A 17,359-nucleotide genomic window follows, 5' to 3' on the forward strand; every position below is an offset into this window, starting at 1 on the left:
CGAAGCCGTCGTTGCACCAACTGGCGCTTTGGCAAAACGTGAACATCCTCACCCTCACCCTCACCCTCACCCACACCCACACCCACATCCTCACCCTCACCCAAGTGCAAGCTCATCTTCATCTGTGGTGTCATCCTCAAGTGCAGCAGCAGCAATTGAAACTGATCTCAAATAGATCGATCGATAGGGCGATGTGCGAATAGGCGAGGTCGTTTCCTCGGGTACTTCCTCCTCCTCTTTCTCTCGGAATTCACGGACAATCAGGATCTTTATCATCATCATCATCATCATCAATGTATCTTTCGCCTTCATCTTGCTTATTTTTTTGTGTCTGTGTTTATCGGATTGGCTTGATTAGCTCATAGACTTGCCCTTTCTTATTTTTCGAATCAAAATACCCATTTTTTTTTTCTTATTTCCAAGGGATCTTGTTGTGAGCTCCGATTAAACATATCCATACCTCTCTCCATTTCAGTATCATCATCCTTCTTTACGTGCTGATCATCATGGACGTAATATGATTCTGCAATTATACCATCTTATTCCAGATTCGAAAGTCGAAAGTGTGATAAATCGGGATGGTAGTAGGAAAGGTGATTGGTAAGAGACAATGCGTCTTACTTCGCACGCGTATTAAGGTGTCAGTGCCTACCTGTGCTTCGTTGGTTGCAGTGCTAAAGCCGAAACAGGCCGGGTCTTGAACGCGTACCCCGCACTAGTGTCTCTGTGGAGTGTTTGACGGATAATTCAAAAGCCGGCATTGGATTAACATCTTCTCTTTCTCTCTCTTGCCATCATTGTCATCCTGTCAAGATGGTTTCAGCTTTGCTTTCACTTACAGCTCGTTCTGCTTCGAGATCGTTGATCATTCAAAGGAGGAACGCTTTCCTCTCTACAAGCTCTGTGCGACATTTCAACGTTACAGGGCAAGATGCAATCAAGTTGATCAAACAACATACAAACACAAAAAGAGTAGAAGAAGCTAACTCAGATTCATCTTCACTCAAATTGCTGTTGCATGCGGATCGTAGAGGTAAGGTTTCATCATCAAATGAGATCCATTATGGTCCCGCTCTACTGGGAAGTTCATCTTCTCTTTTGGACAGCTTGGATCAGGGCAAATTCGGCGAAGGTGAGCTAGGCATCCTTCAAGCACAACAGGACGACCCTCAAAGTGTTATAGACCTGCCTTTTACGATCGACAAAGGATTGCAGTCAGAAGATGTTTTCAAGTTTGTTTCCAAACTAGCTTCAAAAGCCAACGTTTCCATCAGTGAAGCCGCACAGAAGGAAGCTACCGAAATCATTCAGAACCTATGGAGCATTTATTCACGTTTTGAAGGCGTTTGGTTCACATTCCAACTAGCTTTTGATGGAAAAGGTCAAGTGAGCGTTCGATCACCCTTTTTAGAGTTTGATGACTTTGGAGTGAAGCGTGTGCCTGAATTGCAAGACTTGTATGCTAATCGAAAACGAGATGAAAATTCTGCCAAAGCAGAAGATGGTGGACTGTTCTATATCAAATTACCCCAAGGAGGCAATGTTGGTTCGTTCGGATATGGAGCGGGAAATGCAATGGCAACGATGGATGGATTGGCTTTGGCAGGTGGAAGGCCGGCTAACTTCTTAGACGGAGGCGGTGGTGCCAACAAGCAAAATGCCAGATTGGCCATTGAGACATTGCATCGAGATGACAATGTGAAAGCAATCTTTGTGAACACGTTTGGGGGAATCACACAAACTGATGTAGTAGCAGAAGGAGTCATTGAAGCAGTAAAGGAGAACAATATCACCAAACCTATCGTCGTTCGCATTTTGGGCACAGGAGCTGAAAGAGCAAAACAACTACTTTCTGAATCGGATATTGATTTTACCATCAATGATGATTTCAAAGAGGCGGCAAGATGTGCTGTAGAAAGGGCGAATCAGTGAGATAAGCAGGCATTAAAAGGTGTAATGAAATCATATCATTTTAAAAAGGGAAAAGTGTGACATGTTTCGGCTTCTCGGGTTGGAGTGGGGAATAATAATGATGACCGATTGGCCGCTGTAGGAGATCGTTGAATATGACGCCTTCCCTTGAGCAGCAATGGCGTAAACCCGTACGTTCGCTTCGTTTGCCTGCCGATTCAATCTGCAGCTTTACGCCCATTCAGAAAAACACTGATTTTCTGGCGCGTACCTGAATTGGGTGGGAAACCATTTAGCGCATTTACGCCATAAGCTTTGTTTTGCGGAAGTGTCCCCGCTTCCTCTTTACTACAACGGCTTTTTATCGATACAATGTTAGAGCTAGTGGCCGTGATAAAGTGAAATAGCGACAAGTTGACCGATTGTCCGTGTGAAATATGAACTTGGGTGCTTGGGTCGAGTTTGTCCCGATTGCGATCTTAATATGAATCCTTGTTGTCGTGCCATCATCGTCACCATTAGTGAAATCAGGATTTCGCATCAAATAATAACGATATACCGGATGGGAGGATGAGAAGTATAGCCGCTATCTTGATCGTAGGATCGACATTGTTCTTTCTGGCTTCAATCGGCTTGACTGCCAAAGCAATTGCAGATCTAGCCTCAACAATAACTCCAACCTCTTCGTCTAATGGTGCGCAATCTACGTCTTCCTCTAGTAACGGTCTAATCGGAAGCGGTTCGATCGACAGCTATACAGGTACTACACCAACGGGAAGTTCGAGTATATTTGATGGTTTTGCGACTCCGATCAGCAGTAATTCCAATTTAATCACCCCTTCTAGTATCGTTTCGAGCACAAGCGCTGGCGCGAGTGCAATTACGAATCAAAATCCCGCACCAACTTCATTCGTTTCTCAGCTGAACCAAAATGAAGATGATGTCCCTAGTGTGAAGGATGTCTCAGCTGATAAATCAAATGGAATAGAAACAGGAAACCAGGAAACGGAAAACAATATCGAAGCTCCGCTGCAAAATTTGCATACAAGCGCTTACAGGATCAATGCCGTGAAGGAGTATCAGGTCAACCAAGTGTCCGATCAGCCAATGATTACGGCTATCAGCTTTCCGGTACTGCGCATCATGCCTGTTCCAGCAATACCATCTCAATCTAGTCTACAGAGGCGGTTGATGCTGAGCTCGGACACCAACGAGACGATTTCCTCTTCAAATGGTGGTGACATAGCAAAGCACCATTCGATCATCTTGCTTGTTCTCTTTTCCATACAAGAAGCATTGTTGGGTGTCCTACTAGCTGGAGGCTTGGCATATCTGTGGCGTTACAACACAATTGACTTTAATGCCGAGTACAGATCGATTCTTAGTCGACAAGCAGAAACAAGAGATACACACAGTCGTGACGATGCACTTGTCGCGGCAAGAAAACGGACGACGCACATACGGACGTACTTGATCTTCTTTTGCGCTATATGTCTATCCTTGCTGGCATTCTTCGTTTCCTCGTTTGTTCTACTTGGGATGTGGTTCACGGTAAAGGATAACCTAACAATCATTACGATCGCTTTGGATGCTCTGACTTTCTTCTTCTTGGTAATGATCTGTGTTGCGATGTTTTACGATTTGAGGAGGAGTAAAAAAGAAGAGCAGTATACCATTTCAGATGGAGTACATGGAGCCGTTTTCATGAATGGCGATACTCAACGAATGAAACATCTTGAGAGAGCACCTTCTGTTGTCTCATCAATCAAAAGCTTGTCAAGCTTCTCTACTCCACCAGGTTGGTCGCGTGATCGGTTTCCAAGAAGAAGTGGGAAACAAAAAGGAGGCGACAGAAAGAATGAAGGCCAGCTTCCCACACAAATCGAGCAAAGACAAGATGAAGAACGATCAGACATGCACGATCAGCAGATCTACATAGCACATTCGCAACAGCCGACAGAAAGCTACGATCAACCTTTTGTGCCTGCACACCCTTTCCAGCCCGGAATGAATTCGGCACAATATGTCGGTCAGCCTCTCAGACGTCTTTCAGCCTTGCAAGATACTTCACATTATCGATCACATCAAAGCGACAATATCATCTCTCCTCCAATCGGTACACCACCGCCGCAGCCAGGAATGGATATCAATGCAAGTTATCCAAGTCACATGCTTGCTTCTTTGCCTTCTCCTTCATCTGCAGGTCATCAAGACATCCATTTCTCGCATCAAGCAGAAAACGATGACGAAAATGATGAAGATCGAGAAGAATGGATCGGGTCAATCACTGATGCGGGTAAAGAACAACAAAAATCTTCAAACCAAAGAAGACAGCGGCGACCGTCACCGAACAAGATTCCCATACCTCCTAAGCCATCGACTTCGTTACCTCACTCTCCCGTTTCTGAATCACCTTCAAGTGTTTATTCAGACGTTTTGCTTTCTCCCGGAACTTTGTGCGTTGCTGTGCCTAACATACATGGAGGCACAACGATGATGCCCGTCTCTGTCGGACAATCACATCAAACAACACTGTAAAGCTCATATACTAGTACTTAATTTCATCTTTATCGGCTCGTAACCATCCGTATCCCATTCGATCCGAGACCGTGCGCAGAGGAGAGGGAAGCGCTTCAACTCCTGAATGCGTCGGAGTATATGGAGAAACGGTAAGACAACGATTAATTTTCCCCTGTTTGAGAAGATTTCGCTCTCAGATCATTTCGGCTTCATTAGAGGCGACTTCCCAGCCTAAAATGAGCATCTTTGAGCATTCGAGCGACGCCATCTTGGGCTGAATGACAATGCACTTTGAATAACGACAAAATCACGTTACCTTTCAGAGCTTATAAGCTACTTCAAAGACAAAAAAGCGAACGATTCCGTTCAAAAGCTTAACGCCACAAAAAGTGACTGACTAGCACAAACACTTCCGGTCAATGAGGGAGAACTGACAGTGATTCATGTAAAAAGCGGCTCCGGCATTTGCCGCGAAAGTGCAATGAATGATTCCGTTTTGTGACTGACAAAGTACTGAAAACGCCAAATAATCATGACCGAGAAGATACCTCCTTGTATATTATATAAAGGTCACGATTCTGACTTAATCTTTCTAACACCGTCATCCCACCCACCTTCAACGACATCATGGGTGGTACGTATTACGATGAGGGTACGTCAAAGTACATTGTTTCGGTCAGAGTTGCCCAGATGACGTACTTTTTCATGTTTCGGTTGATTCTTTGTTCGGCATGGCTTGGAACAATGATTGCCGTTGGGGTGGCATTTGTTGCTCTGTCCAACAAAGAAACAAGAAAGTCAAATTTGTTTCGACTACAATGCACTTGTGTTCTTTTGACGATCTTATATGATGCATCAGAAGTCGGTAACGTGTCATACAGATTAAAGACTCTCACCTTCCGTTCAAACCAAACGATCAATTATGATGCATACACTCATTGGACAAGCGCAGGTCACTTTGCAGAGCATTTCATACCAGTCTTAGCCGATGCGGCGTTATTGTTTAGGATCTCATCGTTCTTCCCTTTTCCAGTCTATTCGAAACGTAAAAGACTCTACATCTTTGCTCCTTTCTGGTTTTTGCTCATTTCTCGTGCTATCGTTAGCATCTTGGTTGCAGCTTTCTACAGCGTTCAATACTTCTCGGGAGTCGTTTGGGTTAATGTTGACCCACTACCATATCATATTCCACCAATGTACTCCTTATCGGGATTTAGTTATGGTGCAACAGTTGAACTTGCAATGGGCTCTCTTTATTGCACGATGGCCTCGTCAATCTTGATTTTCAAAGCATATCAATTAGCCAAATCACGTTTAGCGGTCAACAACAAAAAGAGAGTACAAGCTCGAATGCGTTTCTTTGCTGAAGCTTTGTTGATGTGTTGCATTCCACCAATCTTTATCAGCATTGCTGCGCCAATTCAACTTCTGGCATTTACAACGTACTCCTACTACAGAGAAAGTTTAACATTACTCGCCAACACAAGTGTAATCTTCAGTATCTTGGCTACTTCATGGTCAAGTATTCGAGCAGATTGGACAAAAGATCAAACATACGTTTCTAATACTGGTCAAAAGTCATCGGTCGATGCTGAGCAATTGCATCAGATGACAATAAATTAGGTTGGAAAGTTGGGATACGATGCGGAAAAACAAAAGTCTATCGATGGTACATTGTAGATCAATCTTGTAAGCACACATAACGAAAATTCATGAATATAATGTGTGAATATCTCTGAAGCCATGAAGAATTTTTTGGATGTGATTCGGCTGGTTAGGCTCCGTTTAAAGTATCAAATGATAGACCATGCAATTTCGGCTCCTTTCACCACAACTTCACACGTGAGAGGATCGGAATGCCTTTTGACGAAAGCGGCACCATTCTGTGGCGATCTTAAATTGGGGAAGACACAATACTTAAAAGTAGTATTATATTGACTGTAAGTCACATCATTTAGCTGTAAGCGTCCTCTTACGGATCCGTTTATGGTAATTAAGCTTTCATAATATTCTCACAAATTAAGGGACGTGGCTTCGCAACATAAGAAAGAACATCGATAGGGCTGAATGTATGGAATGAAGGTGCCGCTTTTTATGAGCTGGTGACATAGGCGGCTTTCCTTCCGAATGATACACAAAAGATACCTCCCCCACAAGGAGAAGGCCACAATATCTTTACCATCACCACAAGCCTTTTAAAGATCTAAATATGGGTGGCACATACTGGAACGAAGAATTCTCTACATTCGAGTACGATGAAAAGGCTTCAGAAATGGCATACTTCAACGTCTTTCGTTTGGTACTTTGTTCTACGTGGCTAGGGGCAATGACTGTAGTTGCTATAGCATACTATTATCTTTCCAAAGAAGATCGACGAGCCACCAAGTTATTTCGATTGCAAGGCACTTGCCTGGTCTTGACCGTTCTCTACAATGCTTCAGAGACTGGGTGTGTACTGTATAGACTTGATTCACTCACCTACCTCGCTTCTCAAAACATGAATTATCGTGGGTATTGTGCTTGGAGAAGTGTTGGTATTTTTGCAGAGCATGCTATTCCAATTTTATCAGATTCTGCTCTACTCTTTCGTATATCATCTTTCTATCCAAGTCCAATTGTTTCTGGAAAGGCAAGATTACTCATCCTTTCACCTTTTTGGTTCTTGCTTGGAAGTCGTACAATCTTGACTTTTTTGCTTACAGCCATTATTCTGGTTCAATGGCTATCTGGCTTACAACCCTACGCCTACGACGCAATGCTGTTATGGGATCCTCCCGTATGGTCATACGATGGGTATTCTGCAACGACTGTATTAGAGTTTTCGTTGGGTTCTATCTACTGCATTGCTGCATCATCGCTATTGCTATTCAAAGCATATCAATTGGCAAAATCAAGAATATCATTCAACAACAAAGCAGGAGTGAAAGCAAAGATGCGTTTCTTCGCTGAAGCGCTGTTGATGTGCTGTGTTCCTCCGATCTTTTTGAATGTTGCTGCACCAATTCAATTACTAGCTTTTTATAATTATGCCTATTACCGAGAAACAGGTACTTTGTTGGTCAATGTTACCGTCACTTTCAGCATTTTGGCAACTTCTTGGTCAAACATTCGAGCCGATTGGAGCAAAAGTCAAATATCTCGTATCTCAAACATCGAAAAAGGTGCTCTAATCGAAGACACACCAATCGAACTTGCCGAAAAAACGAAGAATGAGGCTCAATTGCATGTCACAAAGCTAAAGGTGGGGAATACCCATGCAGTAGTTGCTCAGTCTATATCATTTCTACGATACATTTCTATTTTCAGTGAGGAACGAAAAGGATGATTGCGTCCAACGTCTATGCAAGTTCGATAGGATTCTCGTCGGAAATGGCAATCTGTGTGGATGGAAGTGGAAAGGGAAGATCGAGGACCATTCGTGCTTCAACATGCTGACAATGCCTCTCGACGATCAAAGTAGCCTTTTCCATTGGTGTTGGTGGAGACATGGACGGTGTAGTGGTATGACTGGATGTAGATGGTGTAGTCTCAGATTCCGTTGTGTCACAAAGCAACAAAGATGTTACTAATCCTTTGACTGCCCAAGCTAAGAGTGCCCATGAATCATGCGATGCCAAAGTGGAACGTGAAACGGCAAGATGAGGAGCATGTGCTTCCAACACAAGCGCAGCAGCTTCGAAGAAATGACCCAAAGAGACCAGAGCAGGATAACCAGTTTCAAGTTTGGTCACATTGTTTGATCTTTGTCTATTAGAGTCATCCGCCAGTCTGCCTGTTTGCTCAACAAGAACCGCTTTGCCAGCTTCTAATCGAGTCTGGGTGATTGGAAAAAGTTCTCTTGCCCCTTGCATATTTTCCGCTAACATCATCCGAACATATGCTAGCAAAGCTGTCTCATGTCCAATGCCGTCAAATTCAGTCGGAACATCAACATCGATTGTTGATTCAATTTGCGTTCTCAGACAATGTCCCAACAAGATCGTACCGGAAAGTTGGGCTTCTACCTCCATTAATTCGGATACTGATTGTGAAATCTTTCCTTTGAAGTATGCACGTCGTTCTGCGAGACGCTTCAATGCAAAATCCCATTTGGACATCGCATGACCCGTTTGGGCCAGACAAATCAATTGCTCTTCATCGTTGATGGAATGTTTCTTTTTATCTTCCCGCAATGCTTTCGTGCTCATCCAAATGTCTTGCCAAGCTTGCGAGAATGTAAGAATGCCTACTGTTCGATTCAATAATACTCGAAGTGCATCGACACGTTGTTCACTCAAAGCTACTTGTTCCTCAATCCCAACGTATCCTGCGCTGGAGATCTTCTCCACATTTCCGATCATTCCTTCCACTTCGGACAGTGTGGGAGATATACCTTCATACTGTCGTGATCTATACATCGTTAGACCTTCTCTTGTTCCAAGAATGTATGACAAATCCAGAGTATATGCAGAGCAACAGAGTACGTCCATAGCCAGCCTATGTCTTTCTGTCGTGGAGGACGATCTTGCAATTTGAGACATTCGTACCGCTGACGAAAGTAGAGCGTATGGTGGCTCTATCCTCTTTTCGCATCGTTCAAATCTGCAAACACAGAGTAATTGAAATGCAAGACTCATAGAAGGAGTATATTCAGAGGAGATGATTAGCTGTGACAGACAACGATGCAAGATCGGTCTGACCATCACCTCGACCTGTACGCCTGGAAAGTATCTCTCATGCTGTTCGGGCGGGAGATAGAGATGTCGAGCAGCACAGAGGTATTGACCCAATTCCAAAATCAACAATGCAGGATCCATGGCAGACACGTCTGTTACATTTGCTTCTTTCCGTTGTGATCGAAGCATATGAGGCGGAGGCAAAAGTGGCATCAGACTGCCAAGTTCTTTTTCCGACCATGTTGATATTAGTGCACTTAATCGATCGTCTATGAGCCAGTCCAATTGTATCAGTGAACCTACTCGATCATTTGCGGTCGCTTTAAGCGCATCTGTACGACGTTTTGAGATTGGTAAACCTCCTGCTTCAACAATGATGAAATTGTACGAAGCGGGAATGCATTCGAGATTGCTTCCATCAGGAACAGAAACAGGAACAGAACTCCGCACGTCAGGAACAGCATCCCGCACGTCAGGAGCAGAATCTCGTAGAGTGATCCCATTTCTGTCTGCAGGTGTAGCCCGTCTTTGCCTTGTCCTCCCTTGGCTGTCAACCGTACAATCCAATCCCATTCGTGTACATCGTCTGCATTTGATTCCATTTGAACTGCTGCTTGGACCATCATGCTGAATACACTTTCGTTTCGAGGATCGACATGGTTCACATGCTTGATCTGTATACCTTGTTCGAGCAGGCATGCTCTCAAAGATGGTTGTAGGAAGTAAGACTGAAAGAAAGCATTTATGCACCATGACTTTAATTGTCGCGTTTAATGCAAGTGTTACAGGAGAAGTGTGGAGAACAATTCACAAGTGATCATAAAGAAGATGCTAAAATTATATTGTTATTCGGTAAATGTACATGATGTAAAGGTATCCAATCGATCAAGGTCTATATCTTTTTCAAGATGATGATGCTGCACTGACAGCTGCAGCCGCACTTGATGGTGCATAATACGTTCCAATCTTGAATGTGAGCAATTGCGTATGCATGCCAAGACAGATCGCCATGACCAAAGAGGTATCGACTTTGGGCGCAATGCTAACTCGGAATGGTTCATTTGGCAAGCACATCTTTGCTTTGCTGGGTCTTTCGATAAGGGCGAGTAAGCGTCCCGAGTCTTCCCGCAATTCGCTCACCTTCGTGCTCATGCCAGTCTTCAGTAAAAGGGTTTTATCCTCGTTGCGACCGGAAGCTGCATTCTTGAACGTGGCGGTAAGATTGAATCGGCAAATTTTCTCACCCCTCAGCGTGAGAACTTTATCACCTTGATTGTCCTTCGCATAATAATGCGTGTGAAGTGATGTCCACTTCGCATGCAAAGAATAGATTTGTTTGTGATCGGAGTCTGAAATTGTGGCGCTTATCAGCTTCTTTCCCGCAATGTAGAACGGCTGTAGATCTTTGCGGGAAACCTTTTTCTTCATGCTTCCGTCAGGTTCAGGTTTTGACACGACTATATCTAATCCAGACCACGACATCAAAAGAGGTTGAAGATCAAAGCGGATAACGTGATCGTGTTGACAGTATTCGGAAATTAAACCAATCGGGACTTGATGTCCCGATTCTAATTCGGCTTGCAAGCCGTCATTCTTCGCGGGAAACTTCACATCCTCATTCGCAATTAAAGTGCTCGTACCATCATCCAGGGTCATTTTGCTGACACTATGAGCGCTACTGCTCGTCATTGCGTATTCTTCCGTTTTGTTTCGGTGTGAGAGCATTTTACTGTTTCTTTATATGATGAAGATTGTTTCTTTGTTTGTTTGTGGGTGATGAGATCAACATCCAGTTCGGATAGAAGACTTTATATACCTTTTCTTCCTCGTTCATGAATCCGCAATTCCGATTTGAAAGTTAGTCACCGATGGTCAGGTACATGCAGCGCTAAAATGCAAATATCAAAACAGCTTTCATCGGCACTTTGTCTTTGCGGAAATGCTGAAAGATCCAATCGAGTGCGGGAGCGGAATTATTTCCGCACTGAAAAGTTTATTTTTAGCGTGTAAAATCCATCATAGGCGGGCCATTACATCATCACCATCATTGTTGGCGTAACTTCATGCGTGCGGAAATGTCCGATCATGCATTGGCACAGCCGGGGTAATGCGATGGCTTTACATGGCTTTCAAGTGAATTATCCCAATTGACAGCACTCATGATAAGGATCTGATTAGTAAGCATGTACAGATCTGTAGAATGACACTTGAGGCTTATTTTATAAGCTTCTTTAGCTCATTAAGCTTGGCACATACAAGAAATAGGACTCGACTGGTTTACATCACAACCACTTTCCTCAACGCTCTTAATGAGGTTAAACTTTTAATTAAGGCACAAAAAGCAGGTACATTGAATAAAGAAAAGGAGATTTAATCATTTAGCTTCCTAGCATGGCTGATGATTGAGATGATCTTGAATAAATGAAACGCTTTGAAACCATCCAGTAATGGTATGATTGTAGCGGGATAACATTTCTTCCCATAATTATGGTCACAGACCCATCTGTTTCCACGGAAAGGGCTCCCTGCTTCCACGGGCTATTTCTTTATTCTGTCAAAGCAGAGATGATCAATTGACATATGCAAGAAGTGATAATAGATGCATAAAGTCAAAGGTGAGCTACCGCGGAAGAGTGTATCCTTTTGTGGGGCAAGAAAAAGCCATAGATCGGGGGGCATATGCACGGGTTATGGTCGGCAAAGTGGTCATAAGTTTACCGAATAGAGTGGTGAAGAGGCAGTGGTGGGTTGTCCAACGACGCAGAGTAAAAATAGCGTATACAACCCTTAGCGCCATGCAACTAGGCATTCTATGGCTGAAATTGGTAAATTACTTCTAGATTCCCGATACAACGCCGCTCAACGGCAGAATGGGATGATGTCTTAAGACACTTTTAATAAATTAAAAGTAAAGTACATTTGCGCAATCGTACTTACTGAGCTCATTCATTCACTCACTCCCTCCCCTTTTGTTCCTGAAGATATACTCTGCACCTTGCTTAACTTCCCCGCATTTCTATGGGGAAGTGAAACAAAAGCCAATTCCAAAGCACCGGAACAGTGTTTTAAGTTGTTCCGAAATAAAAATAGATAAAAGATGAAAAATTGACAATTATAAAAAGACCTGATCTCAATCAATCCTGCAAGACCCTATTCTCATCTCACATCTTCATCTTTTCTCTTCATAACAATTTGAAATGGTGACTCAAACAGTTGCCGTTGATACGGAATTGCTCCATCGTCGTGCCGCTTTAGCAGGTCCTTCAGGCTTGAAAGGTTTGGCTCAAAATGCTCGTGCGACATCAATCGCAGTTTTTGCCAGTTTAGGTGGTTTGGTGTATGGTTATAATCAAGGTATGTTTGGTCAAGTTTTGAGCATGCATGCTTTTAGTAAAGCTTCAGGAACCGATGGAATCACAAATGCAACTTTGGGTGGTTTAGTAACGGCAATTTTGGAATTAGGTGCTTGGATCGGTGTTTTGGCAAACGGTTATTTTGCCGATAAACTTGGTCGTAAACTTTCGGTTATTGGATCTTGTCTTATCTTTGGCGTTGGTGTTGCTGTTCAAGCTTGTACAAGAGACGGAAATTATCATTACATCCTCGCAGGCAGATTCGTTACCGGTATCGGTGTTGGAGGAATTAGTATCCTTGTTCCTTTGTACAATGCTGAATTGGCACCACCAGAAATTCGTGGTGCTTTGGTCGCCTTGCAACAAGTTGCAATTACGTTTGGTATTATGATCTCTTATTGGCTTACATATGGAACAAACTTCATCGGAGGTACTGGTGATACACAAAGCAATGCTGCATGGCTTCTTCCAATCACACTTCAACTTGTTCCTGCTTTCATCCTTGCCGTTGGTATGCTCTTCATGCCTCAATCTCCCCGTTGGTTGATGGATCATGATCGCGAAGAAGAATGTTTAGAAGTTTTGTCCAGTATCAGACGCAAAGAAAAACAAAACCCTTTGATTCAATTGGAATTCTTGGAATTAAAAGCCCAAAAGTTATTCGAACGCAGATTATCTCTACATGATTATCCTGACTTGCAAGATGACAGCTTCAAGAGTAAATTCAAGCTGCAAGTTGCACAATATGCCAGTTTAGTCAGCAATCCGTCAAACAGGAAACGTACATTCGTCGCTATCGGAATCATGGTCGGACAACAATGGTCGGGTATCAATTTTGTTCTGTACTACGCACCATTTATCTTCAAGAGCTTAAACTTGGCCGGAAATGCAACCTCTCTTTTGGCTTCAGGTGTGGTAGGAGTTGTGCAATTCCTTGCTACGCTTCCTTCAGTGGTTTATTTGGATAAATGGGGACGTAGACCAATGTTTATGCTCGCTGCCATTCTGATGAGTTTAACTCTCTTCTCAATTGCTGGTATCATTGCTCAATTCAAGCCAAGATGGGATGCTGACATCCGTACGCCAGCTACTAATGCAGCAGGTTGGGGTGCCGCAGTTATGGTTTGGTTATTCGCCATCTTTTTCTCAATCAGTCTTGGAGGAGGTCCTTGGGTGCTTGTATCAGAAGTGTTCCCACTTGGTTTACGAGCAAAAGGAATCAGTGTTGGTGCATCTTCGAATTGGTTAAACAACTTCGCCGTAGCCATTGCTACACCTAAATTTGTTCAAGTTGCTCCTTGGGGCGCTTATATCTTCTTGGGAGGATGCAGTGTTATTCTCGCTCTTTGGGTTTACTTCTATGTACCCGAAACAAGAGGACGTTCTTTGGAAGAATTAGATGAAGTCTTTGCCGACAATAGTGGACGCTCAAAGTGGGAAGCTGAACAATTATTACAAGCTCAACGAGATGTTGGTTTGTTGAATGTTGCCGATATTGAACCCACAACGGAGAAGGAGCATTCTTCCATCGATCATGAACTTAAAGAAGAAAAGGTTTAAGATTTTATATAATCAAATGTCATCTCCGTGTGTATTGTCTTTTTCTTTTTCATGCATTTATGAAATTAATGATTTATCAAACACTGCAGCCACTGCTTGAGGTATGATGAACGCCCAACTCCGGGGAAAGAGTATTAAACGGGAACACTTCTAAAGTGCCCCTTTTGCCCGGCGGACAGTTGCGGAAGCATAAGATTACCGGCGAAAAGCCCGTGTGGCGCAGCGCAGTTGTCCGCGTGGTTTAAATTTTAGCGTATGCGTGTGTGTGTGTGTGTACACTTGCATGCTGCATGAGTGGCTGAGAGAGGTGAGTGAGTGGCTGTCAGTCAGATTGAGAGGTACAGATGTTTTACCTCGTGTACCTTATTCTTGGTCATTGTTGAATCGTACGACAATGATGATAACCTTATCAATGGCACAATCACCAAATCCCACTTTTGCCATCCCTACCACCACAATTCAAAATGAAAGAAGTCAAACCAAACAAAAACAATCCACTTAATGGTGATGATGACGATAATGCATCTATTCGTACAACGTCAACTTTGGCAACAATCAGTAGCAGATTGAGCAAGAAAAGATGGGGCGGATTATCAAAACCATCATTCATGCAATCTAATCAAGCCTTGCCAACTTATGATGAATCACAAGATCAAACCGAAGGACCAAGCTCAATGCCTGCCAGAGTACGGCCAAACGCAAAGGAAAAAGATGGATACCCAGATGAAGAGGAAGAGTTTGACAGTGTCCCTGACGTCCTCTTCATCAACGGTCACAAAGTCGAGCCATTGGTCACACTGAGTCAAGAAGAAGCACATTTGACCCTATTGACAGCATTTCGTGATATCCGAACACAGTGCCTTTCCCTTGCCAAGACGAAAGAAGAGCAAGGCCAAATATGGAAGACATATCTTAAACGGGCAAATTACCGTTTGTCGACTTACATCGAAACCGTTCTACCATCTGCACTACAAATCTCGGAGCAGGATCTCAAAGCCCCACCAAGATCATTGCTGCACTTGGGTCGCACTGGTGCTAGCAATCAAGCCAAACGCGCAATCATGAACATTCCCGAAGATGCTTTGCCACCGCTAGATGTCATGATGTTATGGCATGCATATATGCTCAACCCAGGTCGATACGCAGAAGATGTTGCTCGGATAGATGCAAGACGCATTTTACACTTTATTCGCTTCCCTTTTGTTGCAATCGCCAGTCGTATCCGAAACAGTCCTCAACAAGGTCCCTTCATCGAAGATTCCGATAGGATGGCTGCACGATGGTCAAGGATGACCGGACAATCCTTCCATCTTTCCTACATGGCTCCGCCTCTTTCATCTACCGAGACTGAAACCGGCAAACCTCTACCTGATGAAGGTGTCTTCGTTGAATGTCCGATGTGCAATCGATTTGACGAATCTCACCGTCCCGATGAACATCAGCGCAACTCCGCATCAACTTCGGGTTTCACCTTGTCTTGGCAAGAAGCAGGACGCGATGATTGGAAGGGAAAATGTGCTTCATGTGATGCAAAACTCAACTCAAAAGTTATACGTGGAGGTATTTTGCTCAACGACATCGAACAATGGCTCAAAAGTCGCCCTTCACAAAAGATCAAACCTTTCCATTTGCGTGGTGGGCTGATCTCGGCACGTAATGGGCGTTTGTTCGAGGATGATCCGCATGCACCTATCCTGTGCCGCATATATCCCTTTAAACGTAACGTTCAACCTGATCACACGGGTATGTGGGCTTTGTTATCGCATGTGAAGAAAGACGTTTTTCACGATGAGCGCCTTTACGGAAAATTGAGAAATGTACCAAAGAATGACCTTCAACCGATTTTGCATTTTGTGGAAGCAAAAGGTGACATTGAAAAGTGGTCAACTTTGATCGACCGTGATTGTCAGGCGAGAATCGTGCTTGCAATGGAAGAAAGGGCAATTGATATGAACAGAAGGATTAGTCTAGTGACAAAGTATTATATCGAAGGAGATCCACTTGCTCCGAATACTAGTATCGATCTCGTAAATGCTGTTCTTCGCCAATTCAGTTTTATTGATGAAATGGATCAAATGGGCTGGCTCGACACAACCTCATTCAAAGAAGGAAAAGAAGAAATGGCATTACCTTCACTAACGCCAGAAGAACGCCGGCCTAATTTGGCCCGCTCTATCGTTAGATATCATCGCTGGCTAAACGTATTGACAGTGAAGAACGAGCTCTTGTGTCCTACTCTGGATATCGATCTGGCTTGGCATACCCATCAGTTACTGCCGAGCTACTATGCTGACTGCTTTGATACGGTTGGAATGTTTGTTGACCACGATGACAAATTGCCTGCTTCGACACTCTCGACAGCGTTTGATCGAACAGCTCGTTCGTGGTATGAACTTTATGGTCAACCTTATAGTGCTTGTGGCTGTCCAGCTCACAATGGATCAGATTTTCGACAGTCATTACGCAAATTGAAGATTAATTTGGGATCCAGTTCAAAGGATAACGATGAAAAAGAAAACGTGTCTGCAGAAGGCCGACAAAAAGGAGCAGGCACTCATCCTTCCGTTCATAATATTACCGCTCCAGCAAATACAAACTTGAAGGATTCACATGCATTATCCATGAGAGTTCGTCGAAAGCAAGAACAGAATGATATGAAGTCTGGAAAACGGCCAGAGACACACAAAGATGCATTTATGTACGTGTGTCGTGATTCAAAACCTTTAACACGTACATTGCTAACATTAATCTCTCCTTCTCATACAGTCTCGGTTATGGTCTTACGCCTTTGGAACCTTTCCGTGCTATCTCAACCACTGATTGTCAGATCGCAGGCAAGTGCGTTACTGGAACAAATAATATAATGAAGATGAATTATGGAGTTGGACCGGGCAACTGTGTAGGCGTGAGCTCAGTCATTGCACCGAACAAGAAAGGTCATTATGCCGTACCTTCCTCACTTCGAGTGAGAGATAATGTGGACACAGGTCACTACAACACTTATGGTGCATCTGCTTATCTGATTCTTGTGAGTTTCAGAAAATTGCTGGCGATTGACGACATGTTGAAAACTGACAATACACGTTCTCTATTCTTTTCAACCAATAGCCACCTTCAGGAAGCGATCATCCTAGTCGTGCCATGTACGCTGGTTCCAATTTGGGATTTGGTGGTACTGGATTTGGCTTCGTTGGAGGTGGTGGAATGGGTGCCTGTGGCGGAGGCGGAGGAGGATGTGGTGGTGGAGGTGGCTGCTAATTCAGAGGAAGGACCTTTCAGTCTCTTTTCAAATGTATATATTCAAAGAAGGAATCCTGTGAGACCATGTTACATAACTGTATGGGTTGTTGAATTGTCTGC

General features: G+C 43.6%; 9 protein-coding genes across 9 annotated transcripts in view; 7 read left to right on the forward strand and 2 right to left on the reverse strand.

Moving 5' to 3' along the window:
* FA14DRAFT_191763 (uncharacterized protein) overlaps window positions 1–343 on the forward strand; it is a 1,142-nt gene extending 799 nt beyond the window's left edge. Inside the window, exon 2 of the mRNA XM_025501888.1 lies at window positions 1–343. Within this exon, the coding sequence (XP_025352982.1) occupies window positions 1–175 (175 nt within the window). The 3' untranslated portion in view covers window positions 176–343.
* A 719-nt stretch (window positions 344–1,062) lies between these two features.
* On the forward strand, window positions 1,063–1,932 carry FA14DRAFT_106176 (succinyl-CoA synthetase-like protein; the record flags this gene model as incomplete). The annotated part of the gene is made up of 1 exon (XM_025495772.1): window positions 1,063–1,932. A coding segment is annotated over one exon (870 nt), but the record flags the coding sequence as incomplete, so codon positions are not given.
* Window positions 1,933–2,281: 349 nt separating this feature from the next.
* On the forward strand, window positions 2,282–4,449 carry FA14DRAFT_191765 (uncharacterized protein; the record flags this gene model as incomplete). Its single annotated transcript, XM_025501889.1, has 1 exon — window positions 2,282–4,449. The coding sequence occupies exon 1, from the start codon at window positions 2,482–2,484 to the stop codon at window positions 4,447–4,449; it is 1,968 nt and encodes a 655-aa protein (XP_025352984.1). The 5' UTR covers window positions 2,282–2,481.
* A 474-nt stretch (window positions 4,450–4,923) lies between these two features.
* FA14DRAFT_185677 (uncharacterized protein) lies at window positions 4,924–6,069 on the forward strand. Its single transcript, XM_025501471.1, has one exon. The coding sequence runs from the start codon at window positions 5,059–5,061 to the stop codon at window positions 6,052–6,054; it is 996 nt and encodes a 331-aa protein (XP_025352985.1). The 5' UTR covers window positions 4,924–5,058; the 3' UTR covers window positions 6,055–6,069.
* Window positions 6,070–6,640: 571 nt separating this feature from the next.
* Window positions 6,641–7,601, forward strand: FA14DRAFT_181365 (uncharacterized protein; the record flags this gene model as incomplete). Its single annotated transcript, XM_025501090.1, has 2 exons — window positions 6,641–7,478; window positions 7,513–7,601. The coding sequence occupies 2 exons, from the start codon at window positions 6,641–6,643 to the stop codon at window positions 7,599–7,601; spliced, it is 927 nt and encodes a 308-aa protein (XP_025352986.1).
* A 40-nt stretch (window positions 7,602–7,641) lies between these two features.
* On the reverse strand, window positions 7,642–9,799 carry FA14DRAFT_162013 (uncharacterized protein). The gene has a single exon (XM_025499384.1). The coding sequence runs from the start codon at window positions 9,657–9,659 to the stop codon at window positions 7,770–7,772; it is 1,890 nt and encodes a 629-aa protein (XP_025352987.1). The 5' UTR covers window positions 9,660–9,799; the 3' UTR covers window positions 7,642–7,769.
* Window positions 9,800–9,913: 114 nt separating this feature from the next.
* FA14DRAFT_191767 (uncharacterized protein) lies at window positions 9,914–11,243 on the reverse strand. Its single transcript, XM_025501890.1, has one exon. It carries the CDS (start codon window positions 10,809–10,811, stop codon window positions 9,990–9,992), a length of 822 nt encoding a protein of 273 aa, XP_025352988.1. The 5' UTR covers window positions 10,812–11,243; the 3' UTR covers window positions 9,914–9,989.
* A 715-nt stretch (window positions 11,244–11,958) lies between these two features.
* On the forward strand, window positions 11,959–14,029 carry FA14DRAFT_137711 (general substrate transporter). Its single transcript, XM_025497041.1, has one exon. The coding sequence runs from the start codon at window positions 12,284–12,286 to the stop codon at window positions 13,997–13,999; it is 1,716 nt and encodes a 571-aa protein (XP_025352989.1). The 5' UTR covers window positions 11,959–12,283; the 3' UTR covers window positions 14,000–14,029.
* Window positions 14,030–14,305: 276 nt separating this feature from the next.
* FA14DRAFT_174381 (uncharacterized protein) lies at window positions 14,306–17,257 on the forward strand (the record flags this gene model as incomplete). Its single annotated transcript, XM_025500536.1, has 3 exons — window positions 14,306–16,697; window positions 16,766–17,027; window positions 17,108–17,257. The coding sequence occupies exons 1-3, from the start codon at window positions 14,464–14,466 to the stop codon at window positions 17,255–17,257; spliced, it is 2,646 nt and encodes an 881-aa protein (XP_025352990.1). The 5' UTR covers window positions 14,306–14,463.
* Between the last annotated feature and the right edge of the window lie 102 nt (window positions 17,258–17,359).

Source organism: Meira miltonrushii, assembly GCF_003144205.1.
Source record: "Meira miltonrushii strain MCA 3882 unplaced genomic scaffold FA14scaffold_4, whole genome shotgun sequence".
Classification (NCBI taxonomy): domain Eukaryota; kingdom Fungi; phylum Basidiomycota; class Exobasidiomycetes; order Exobasidiales; family Brachybasidiaceae; genus Meira; species Meira miltonrushii.

Bases quoted from the DNA above. Each gene is read 5' to 3' on its own strand.
- FA14DRAFT_185677 (XM_025501471.1), top strand. From the start codon at position 5,059: ATGGGTGGTACGTATTACGATGAGGGTACGTCAAAGTACATTGTTTCG.
- FA14DRAFT_162013 (XM_025499384.1), bottom strand. From the start codon at position 9,659: ATGGGATTGGATTGTACGGTTGACAGCCAAGGGAGGACAAGGCAAAGA.
- FA14DRAFT_191767 (XM_025501890.1), bottom strand. From the start codon at position 10,811: ATGCTCTCACACCGAAACAAAACGGAAGAATACGCAATGACGAGCAGT.
- FA14DRAFT_137711 (XM_025497041.1), top strand. From the start codon at position 12,284: ATGGTGACTCAAACAGTTGCCGTTGATACGGAATTGCTCCATCGTCGT.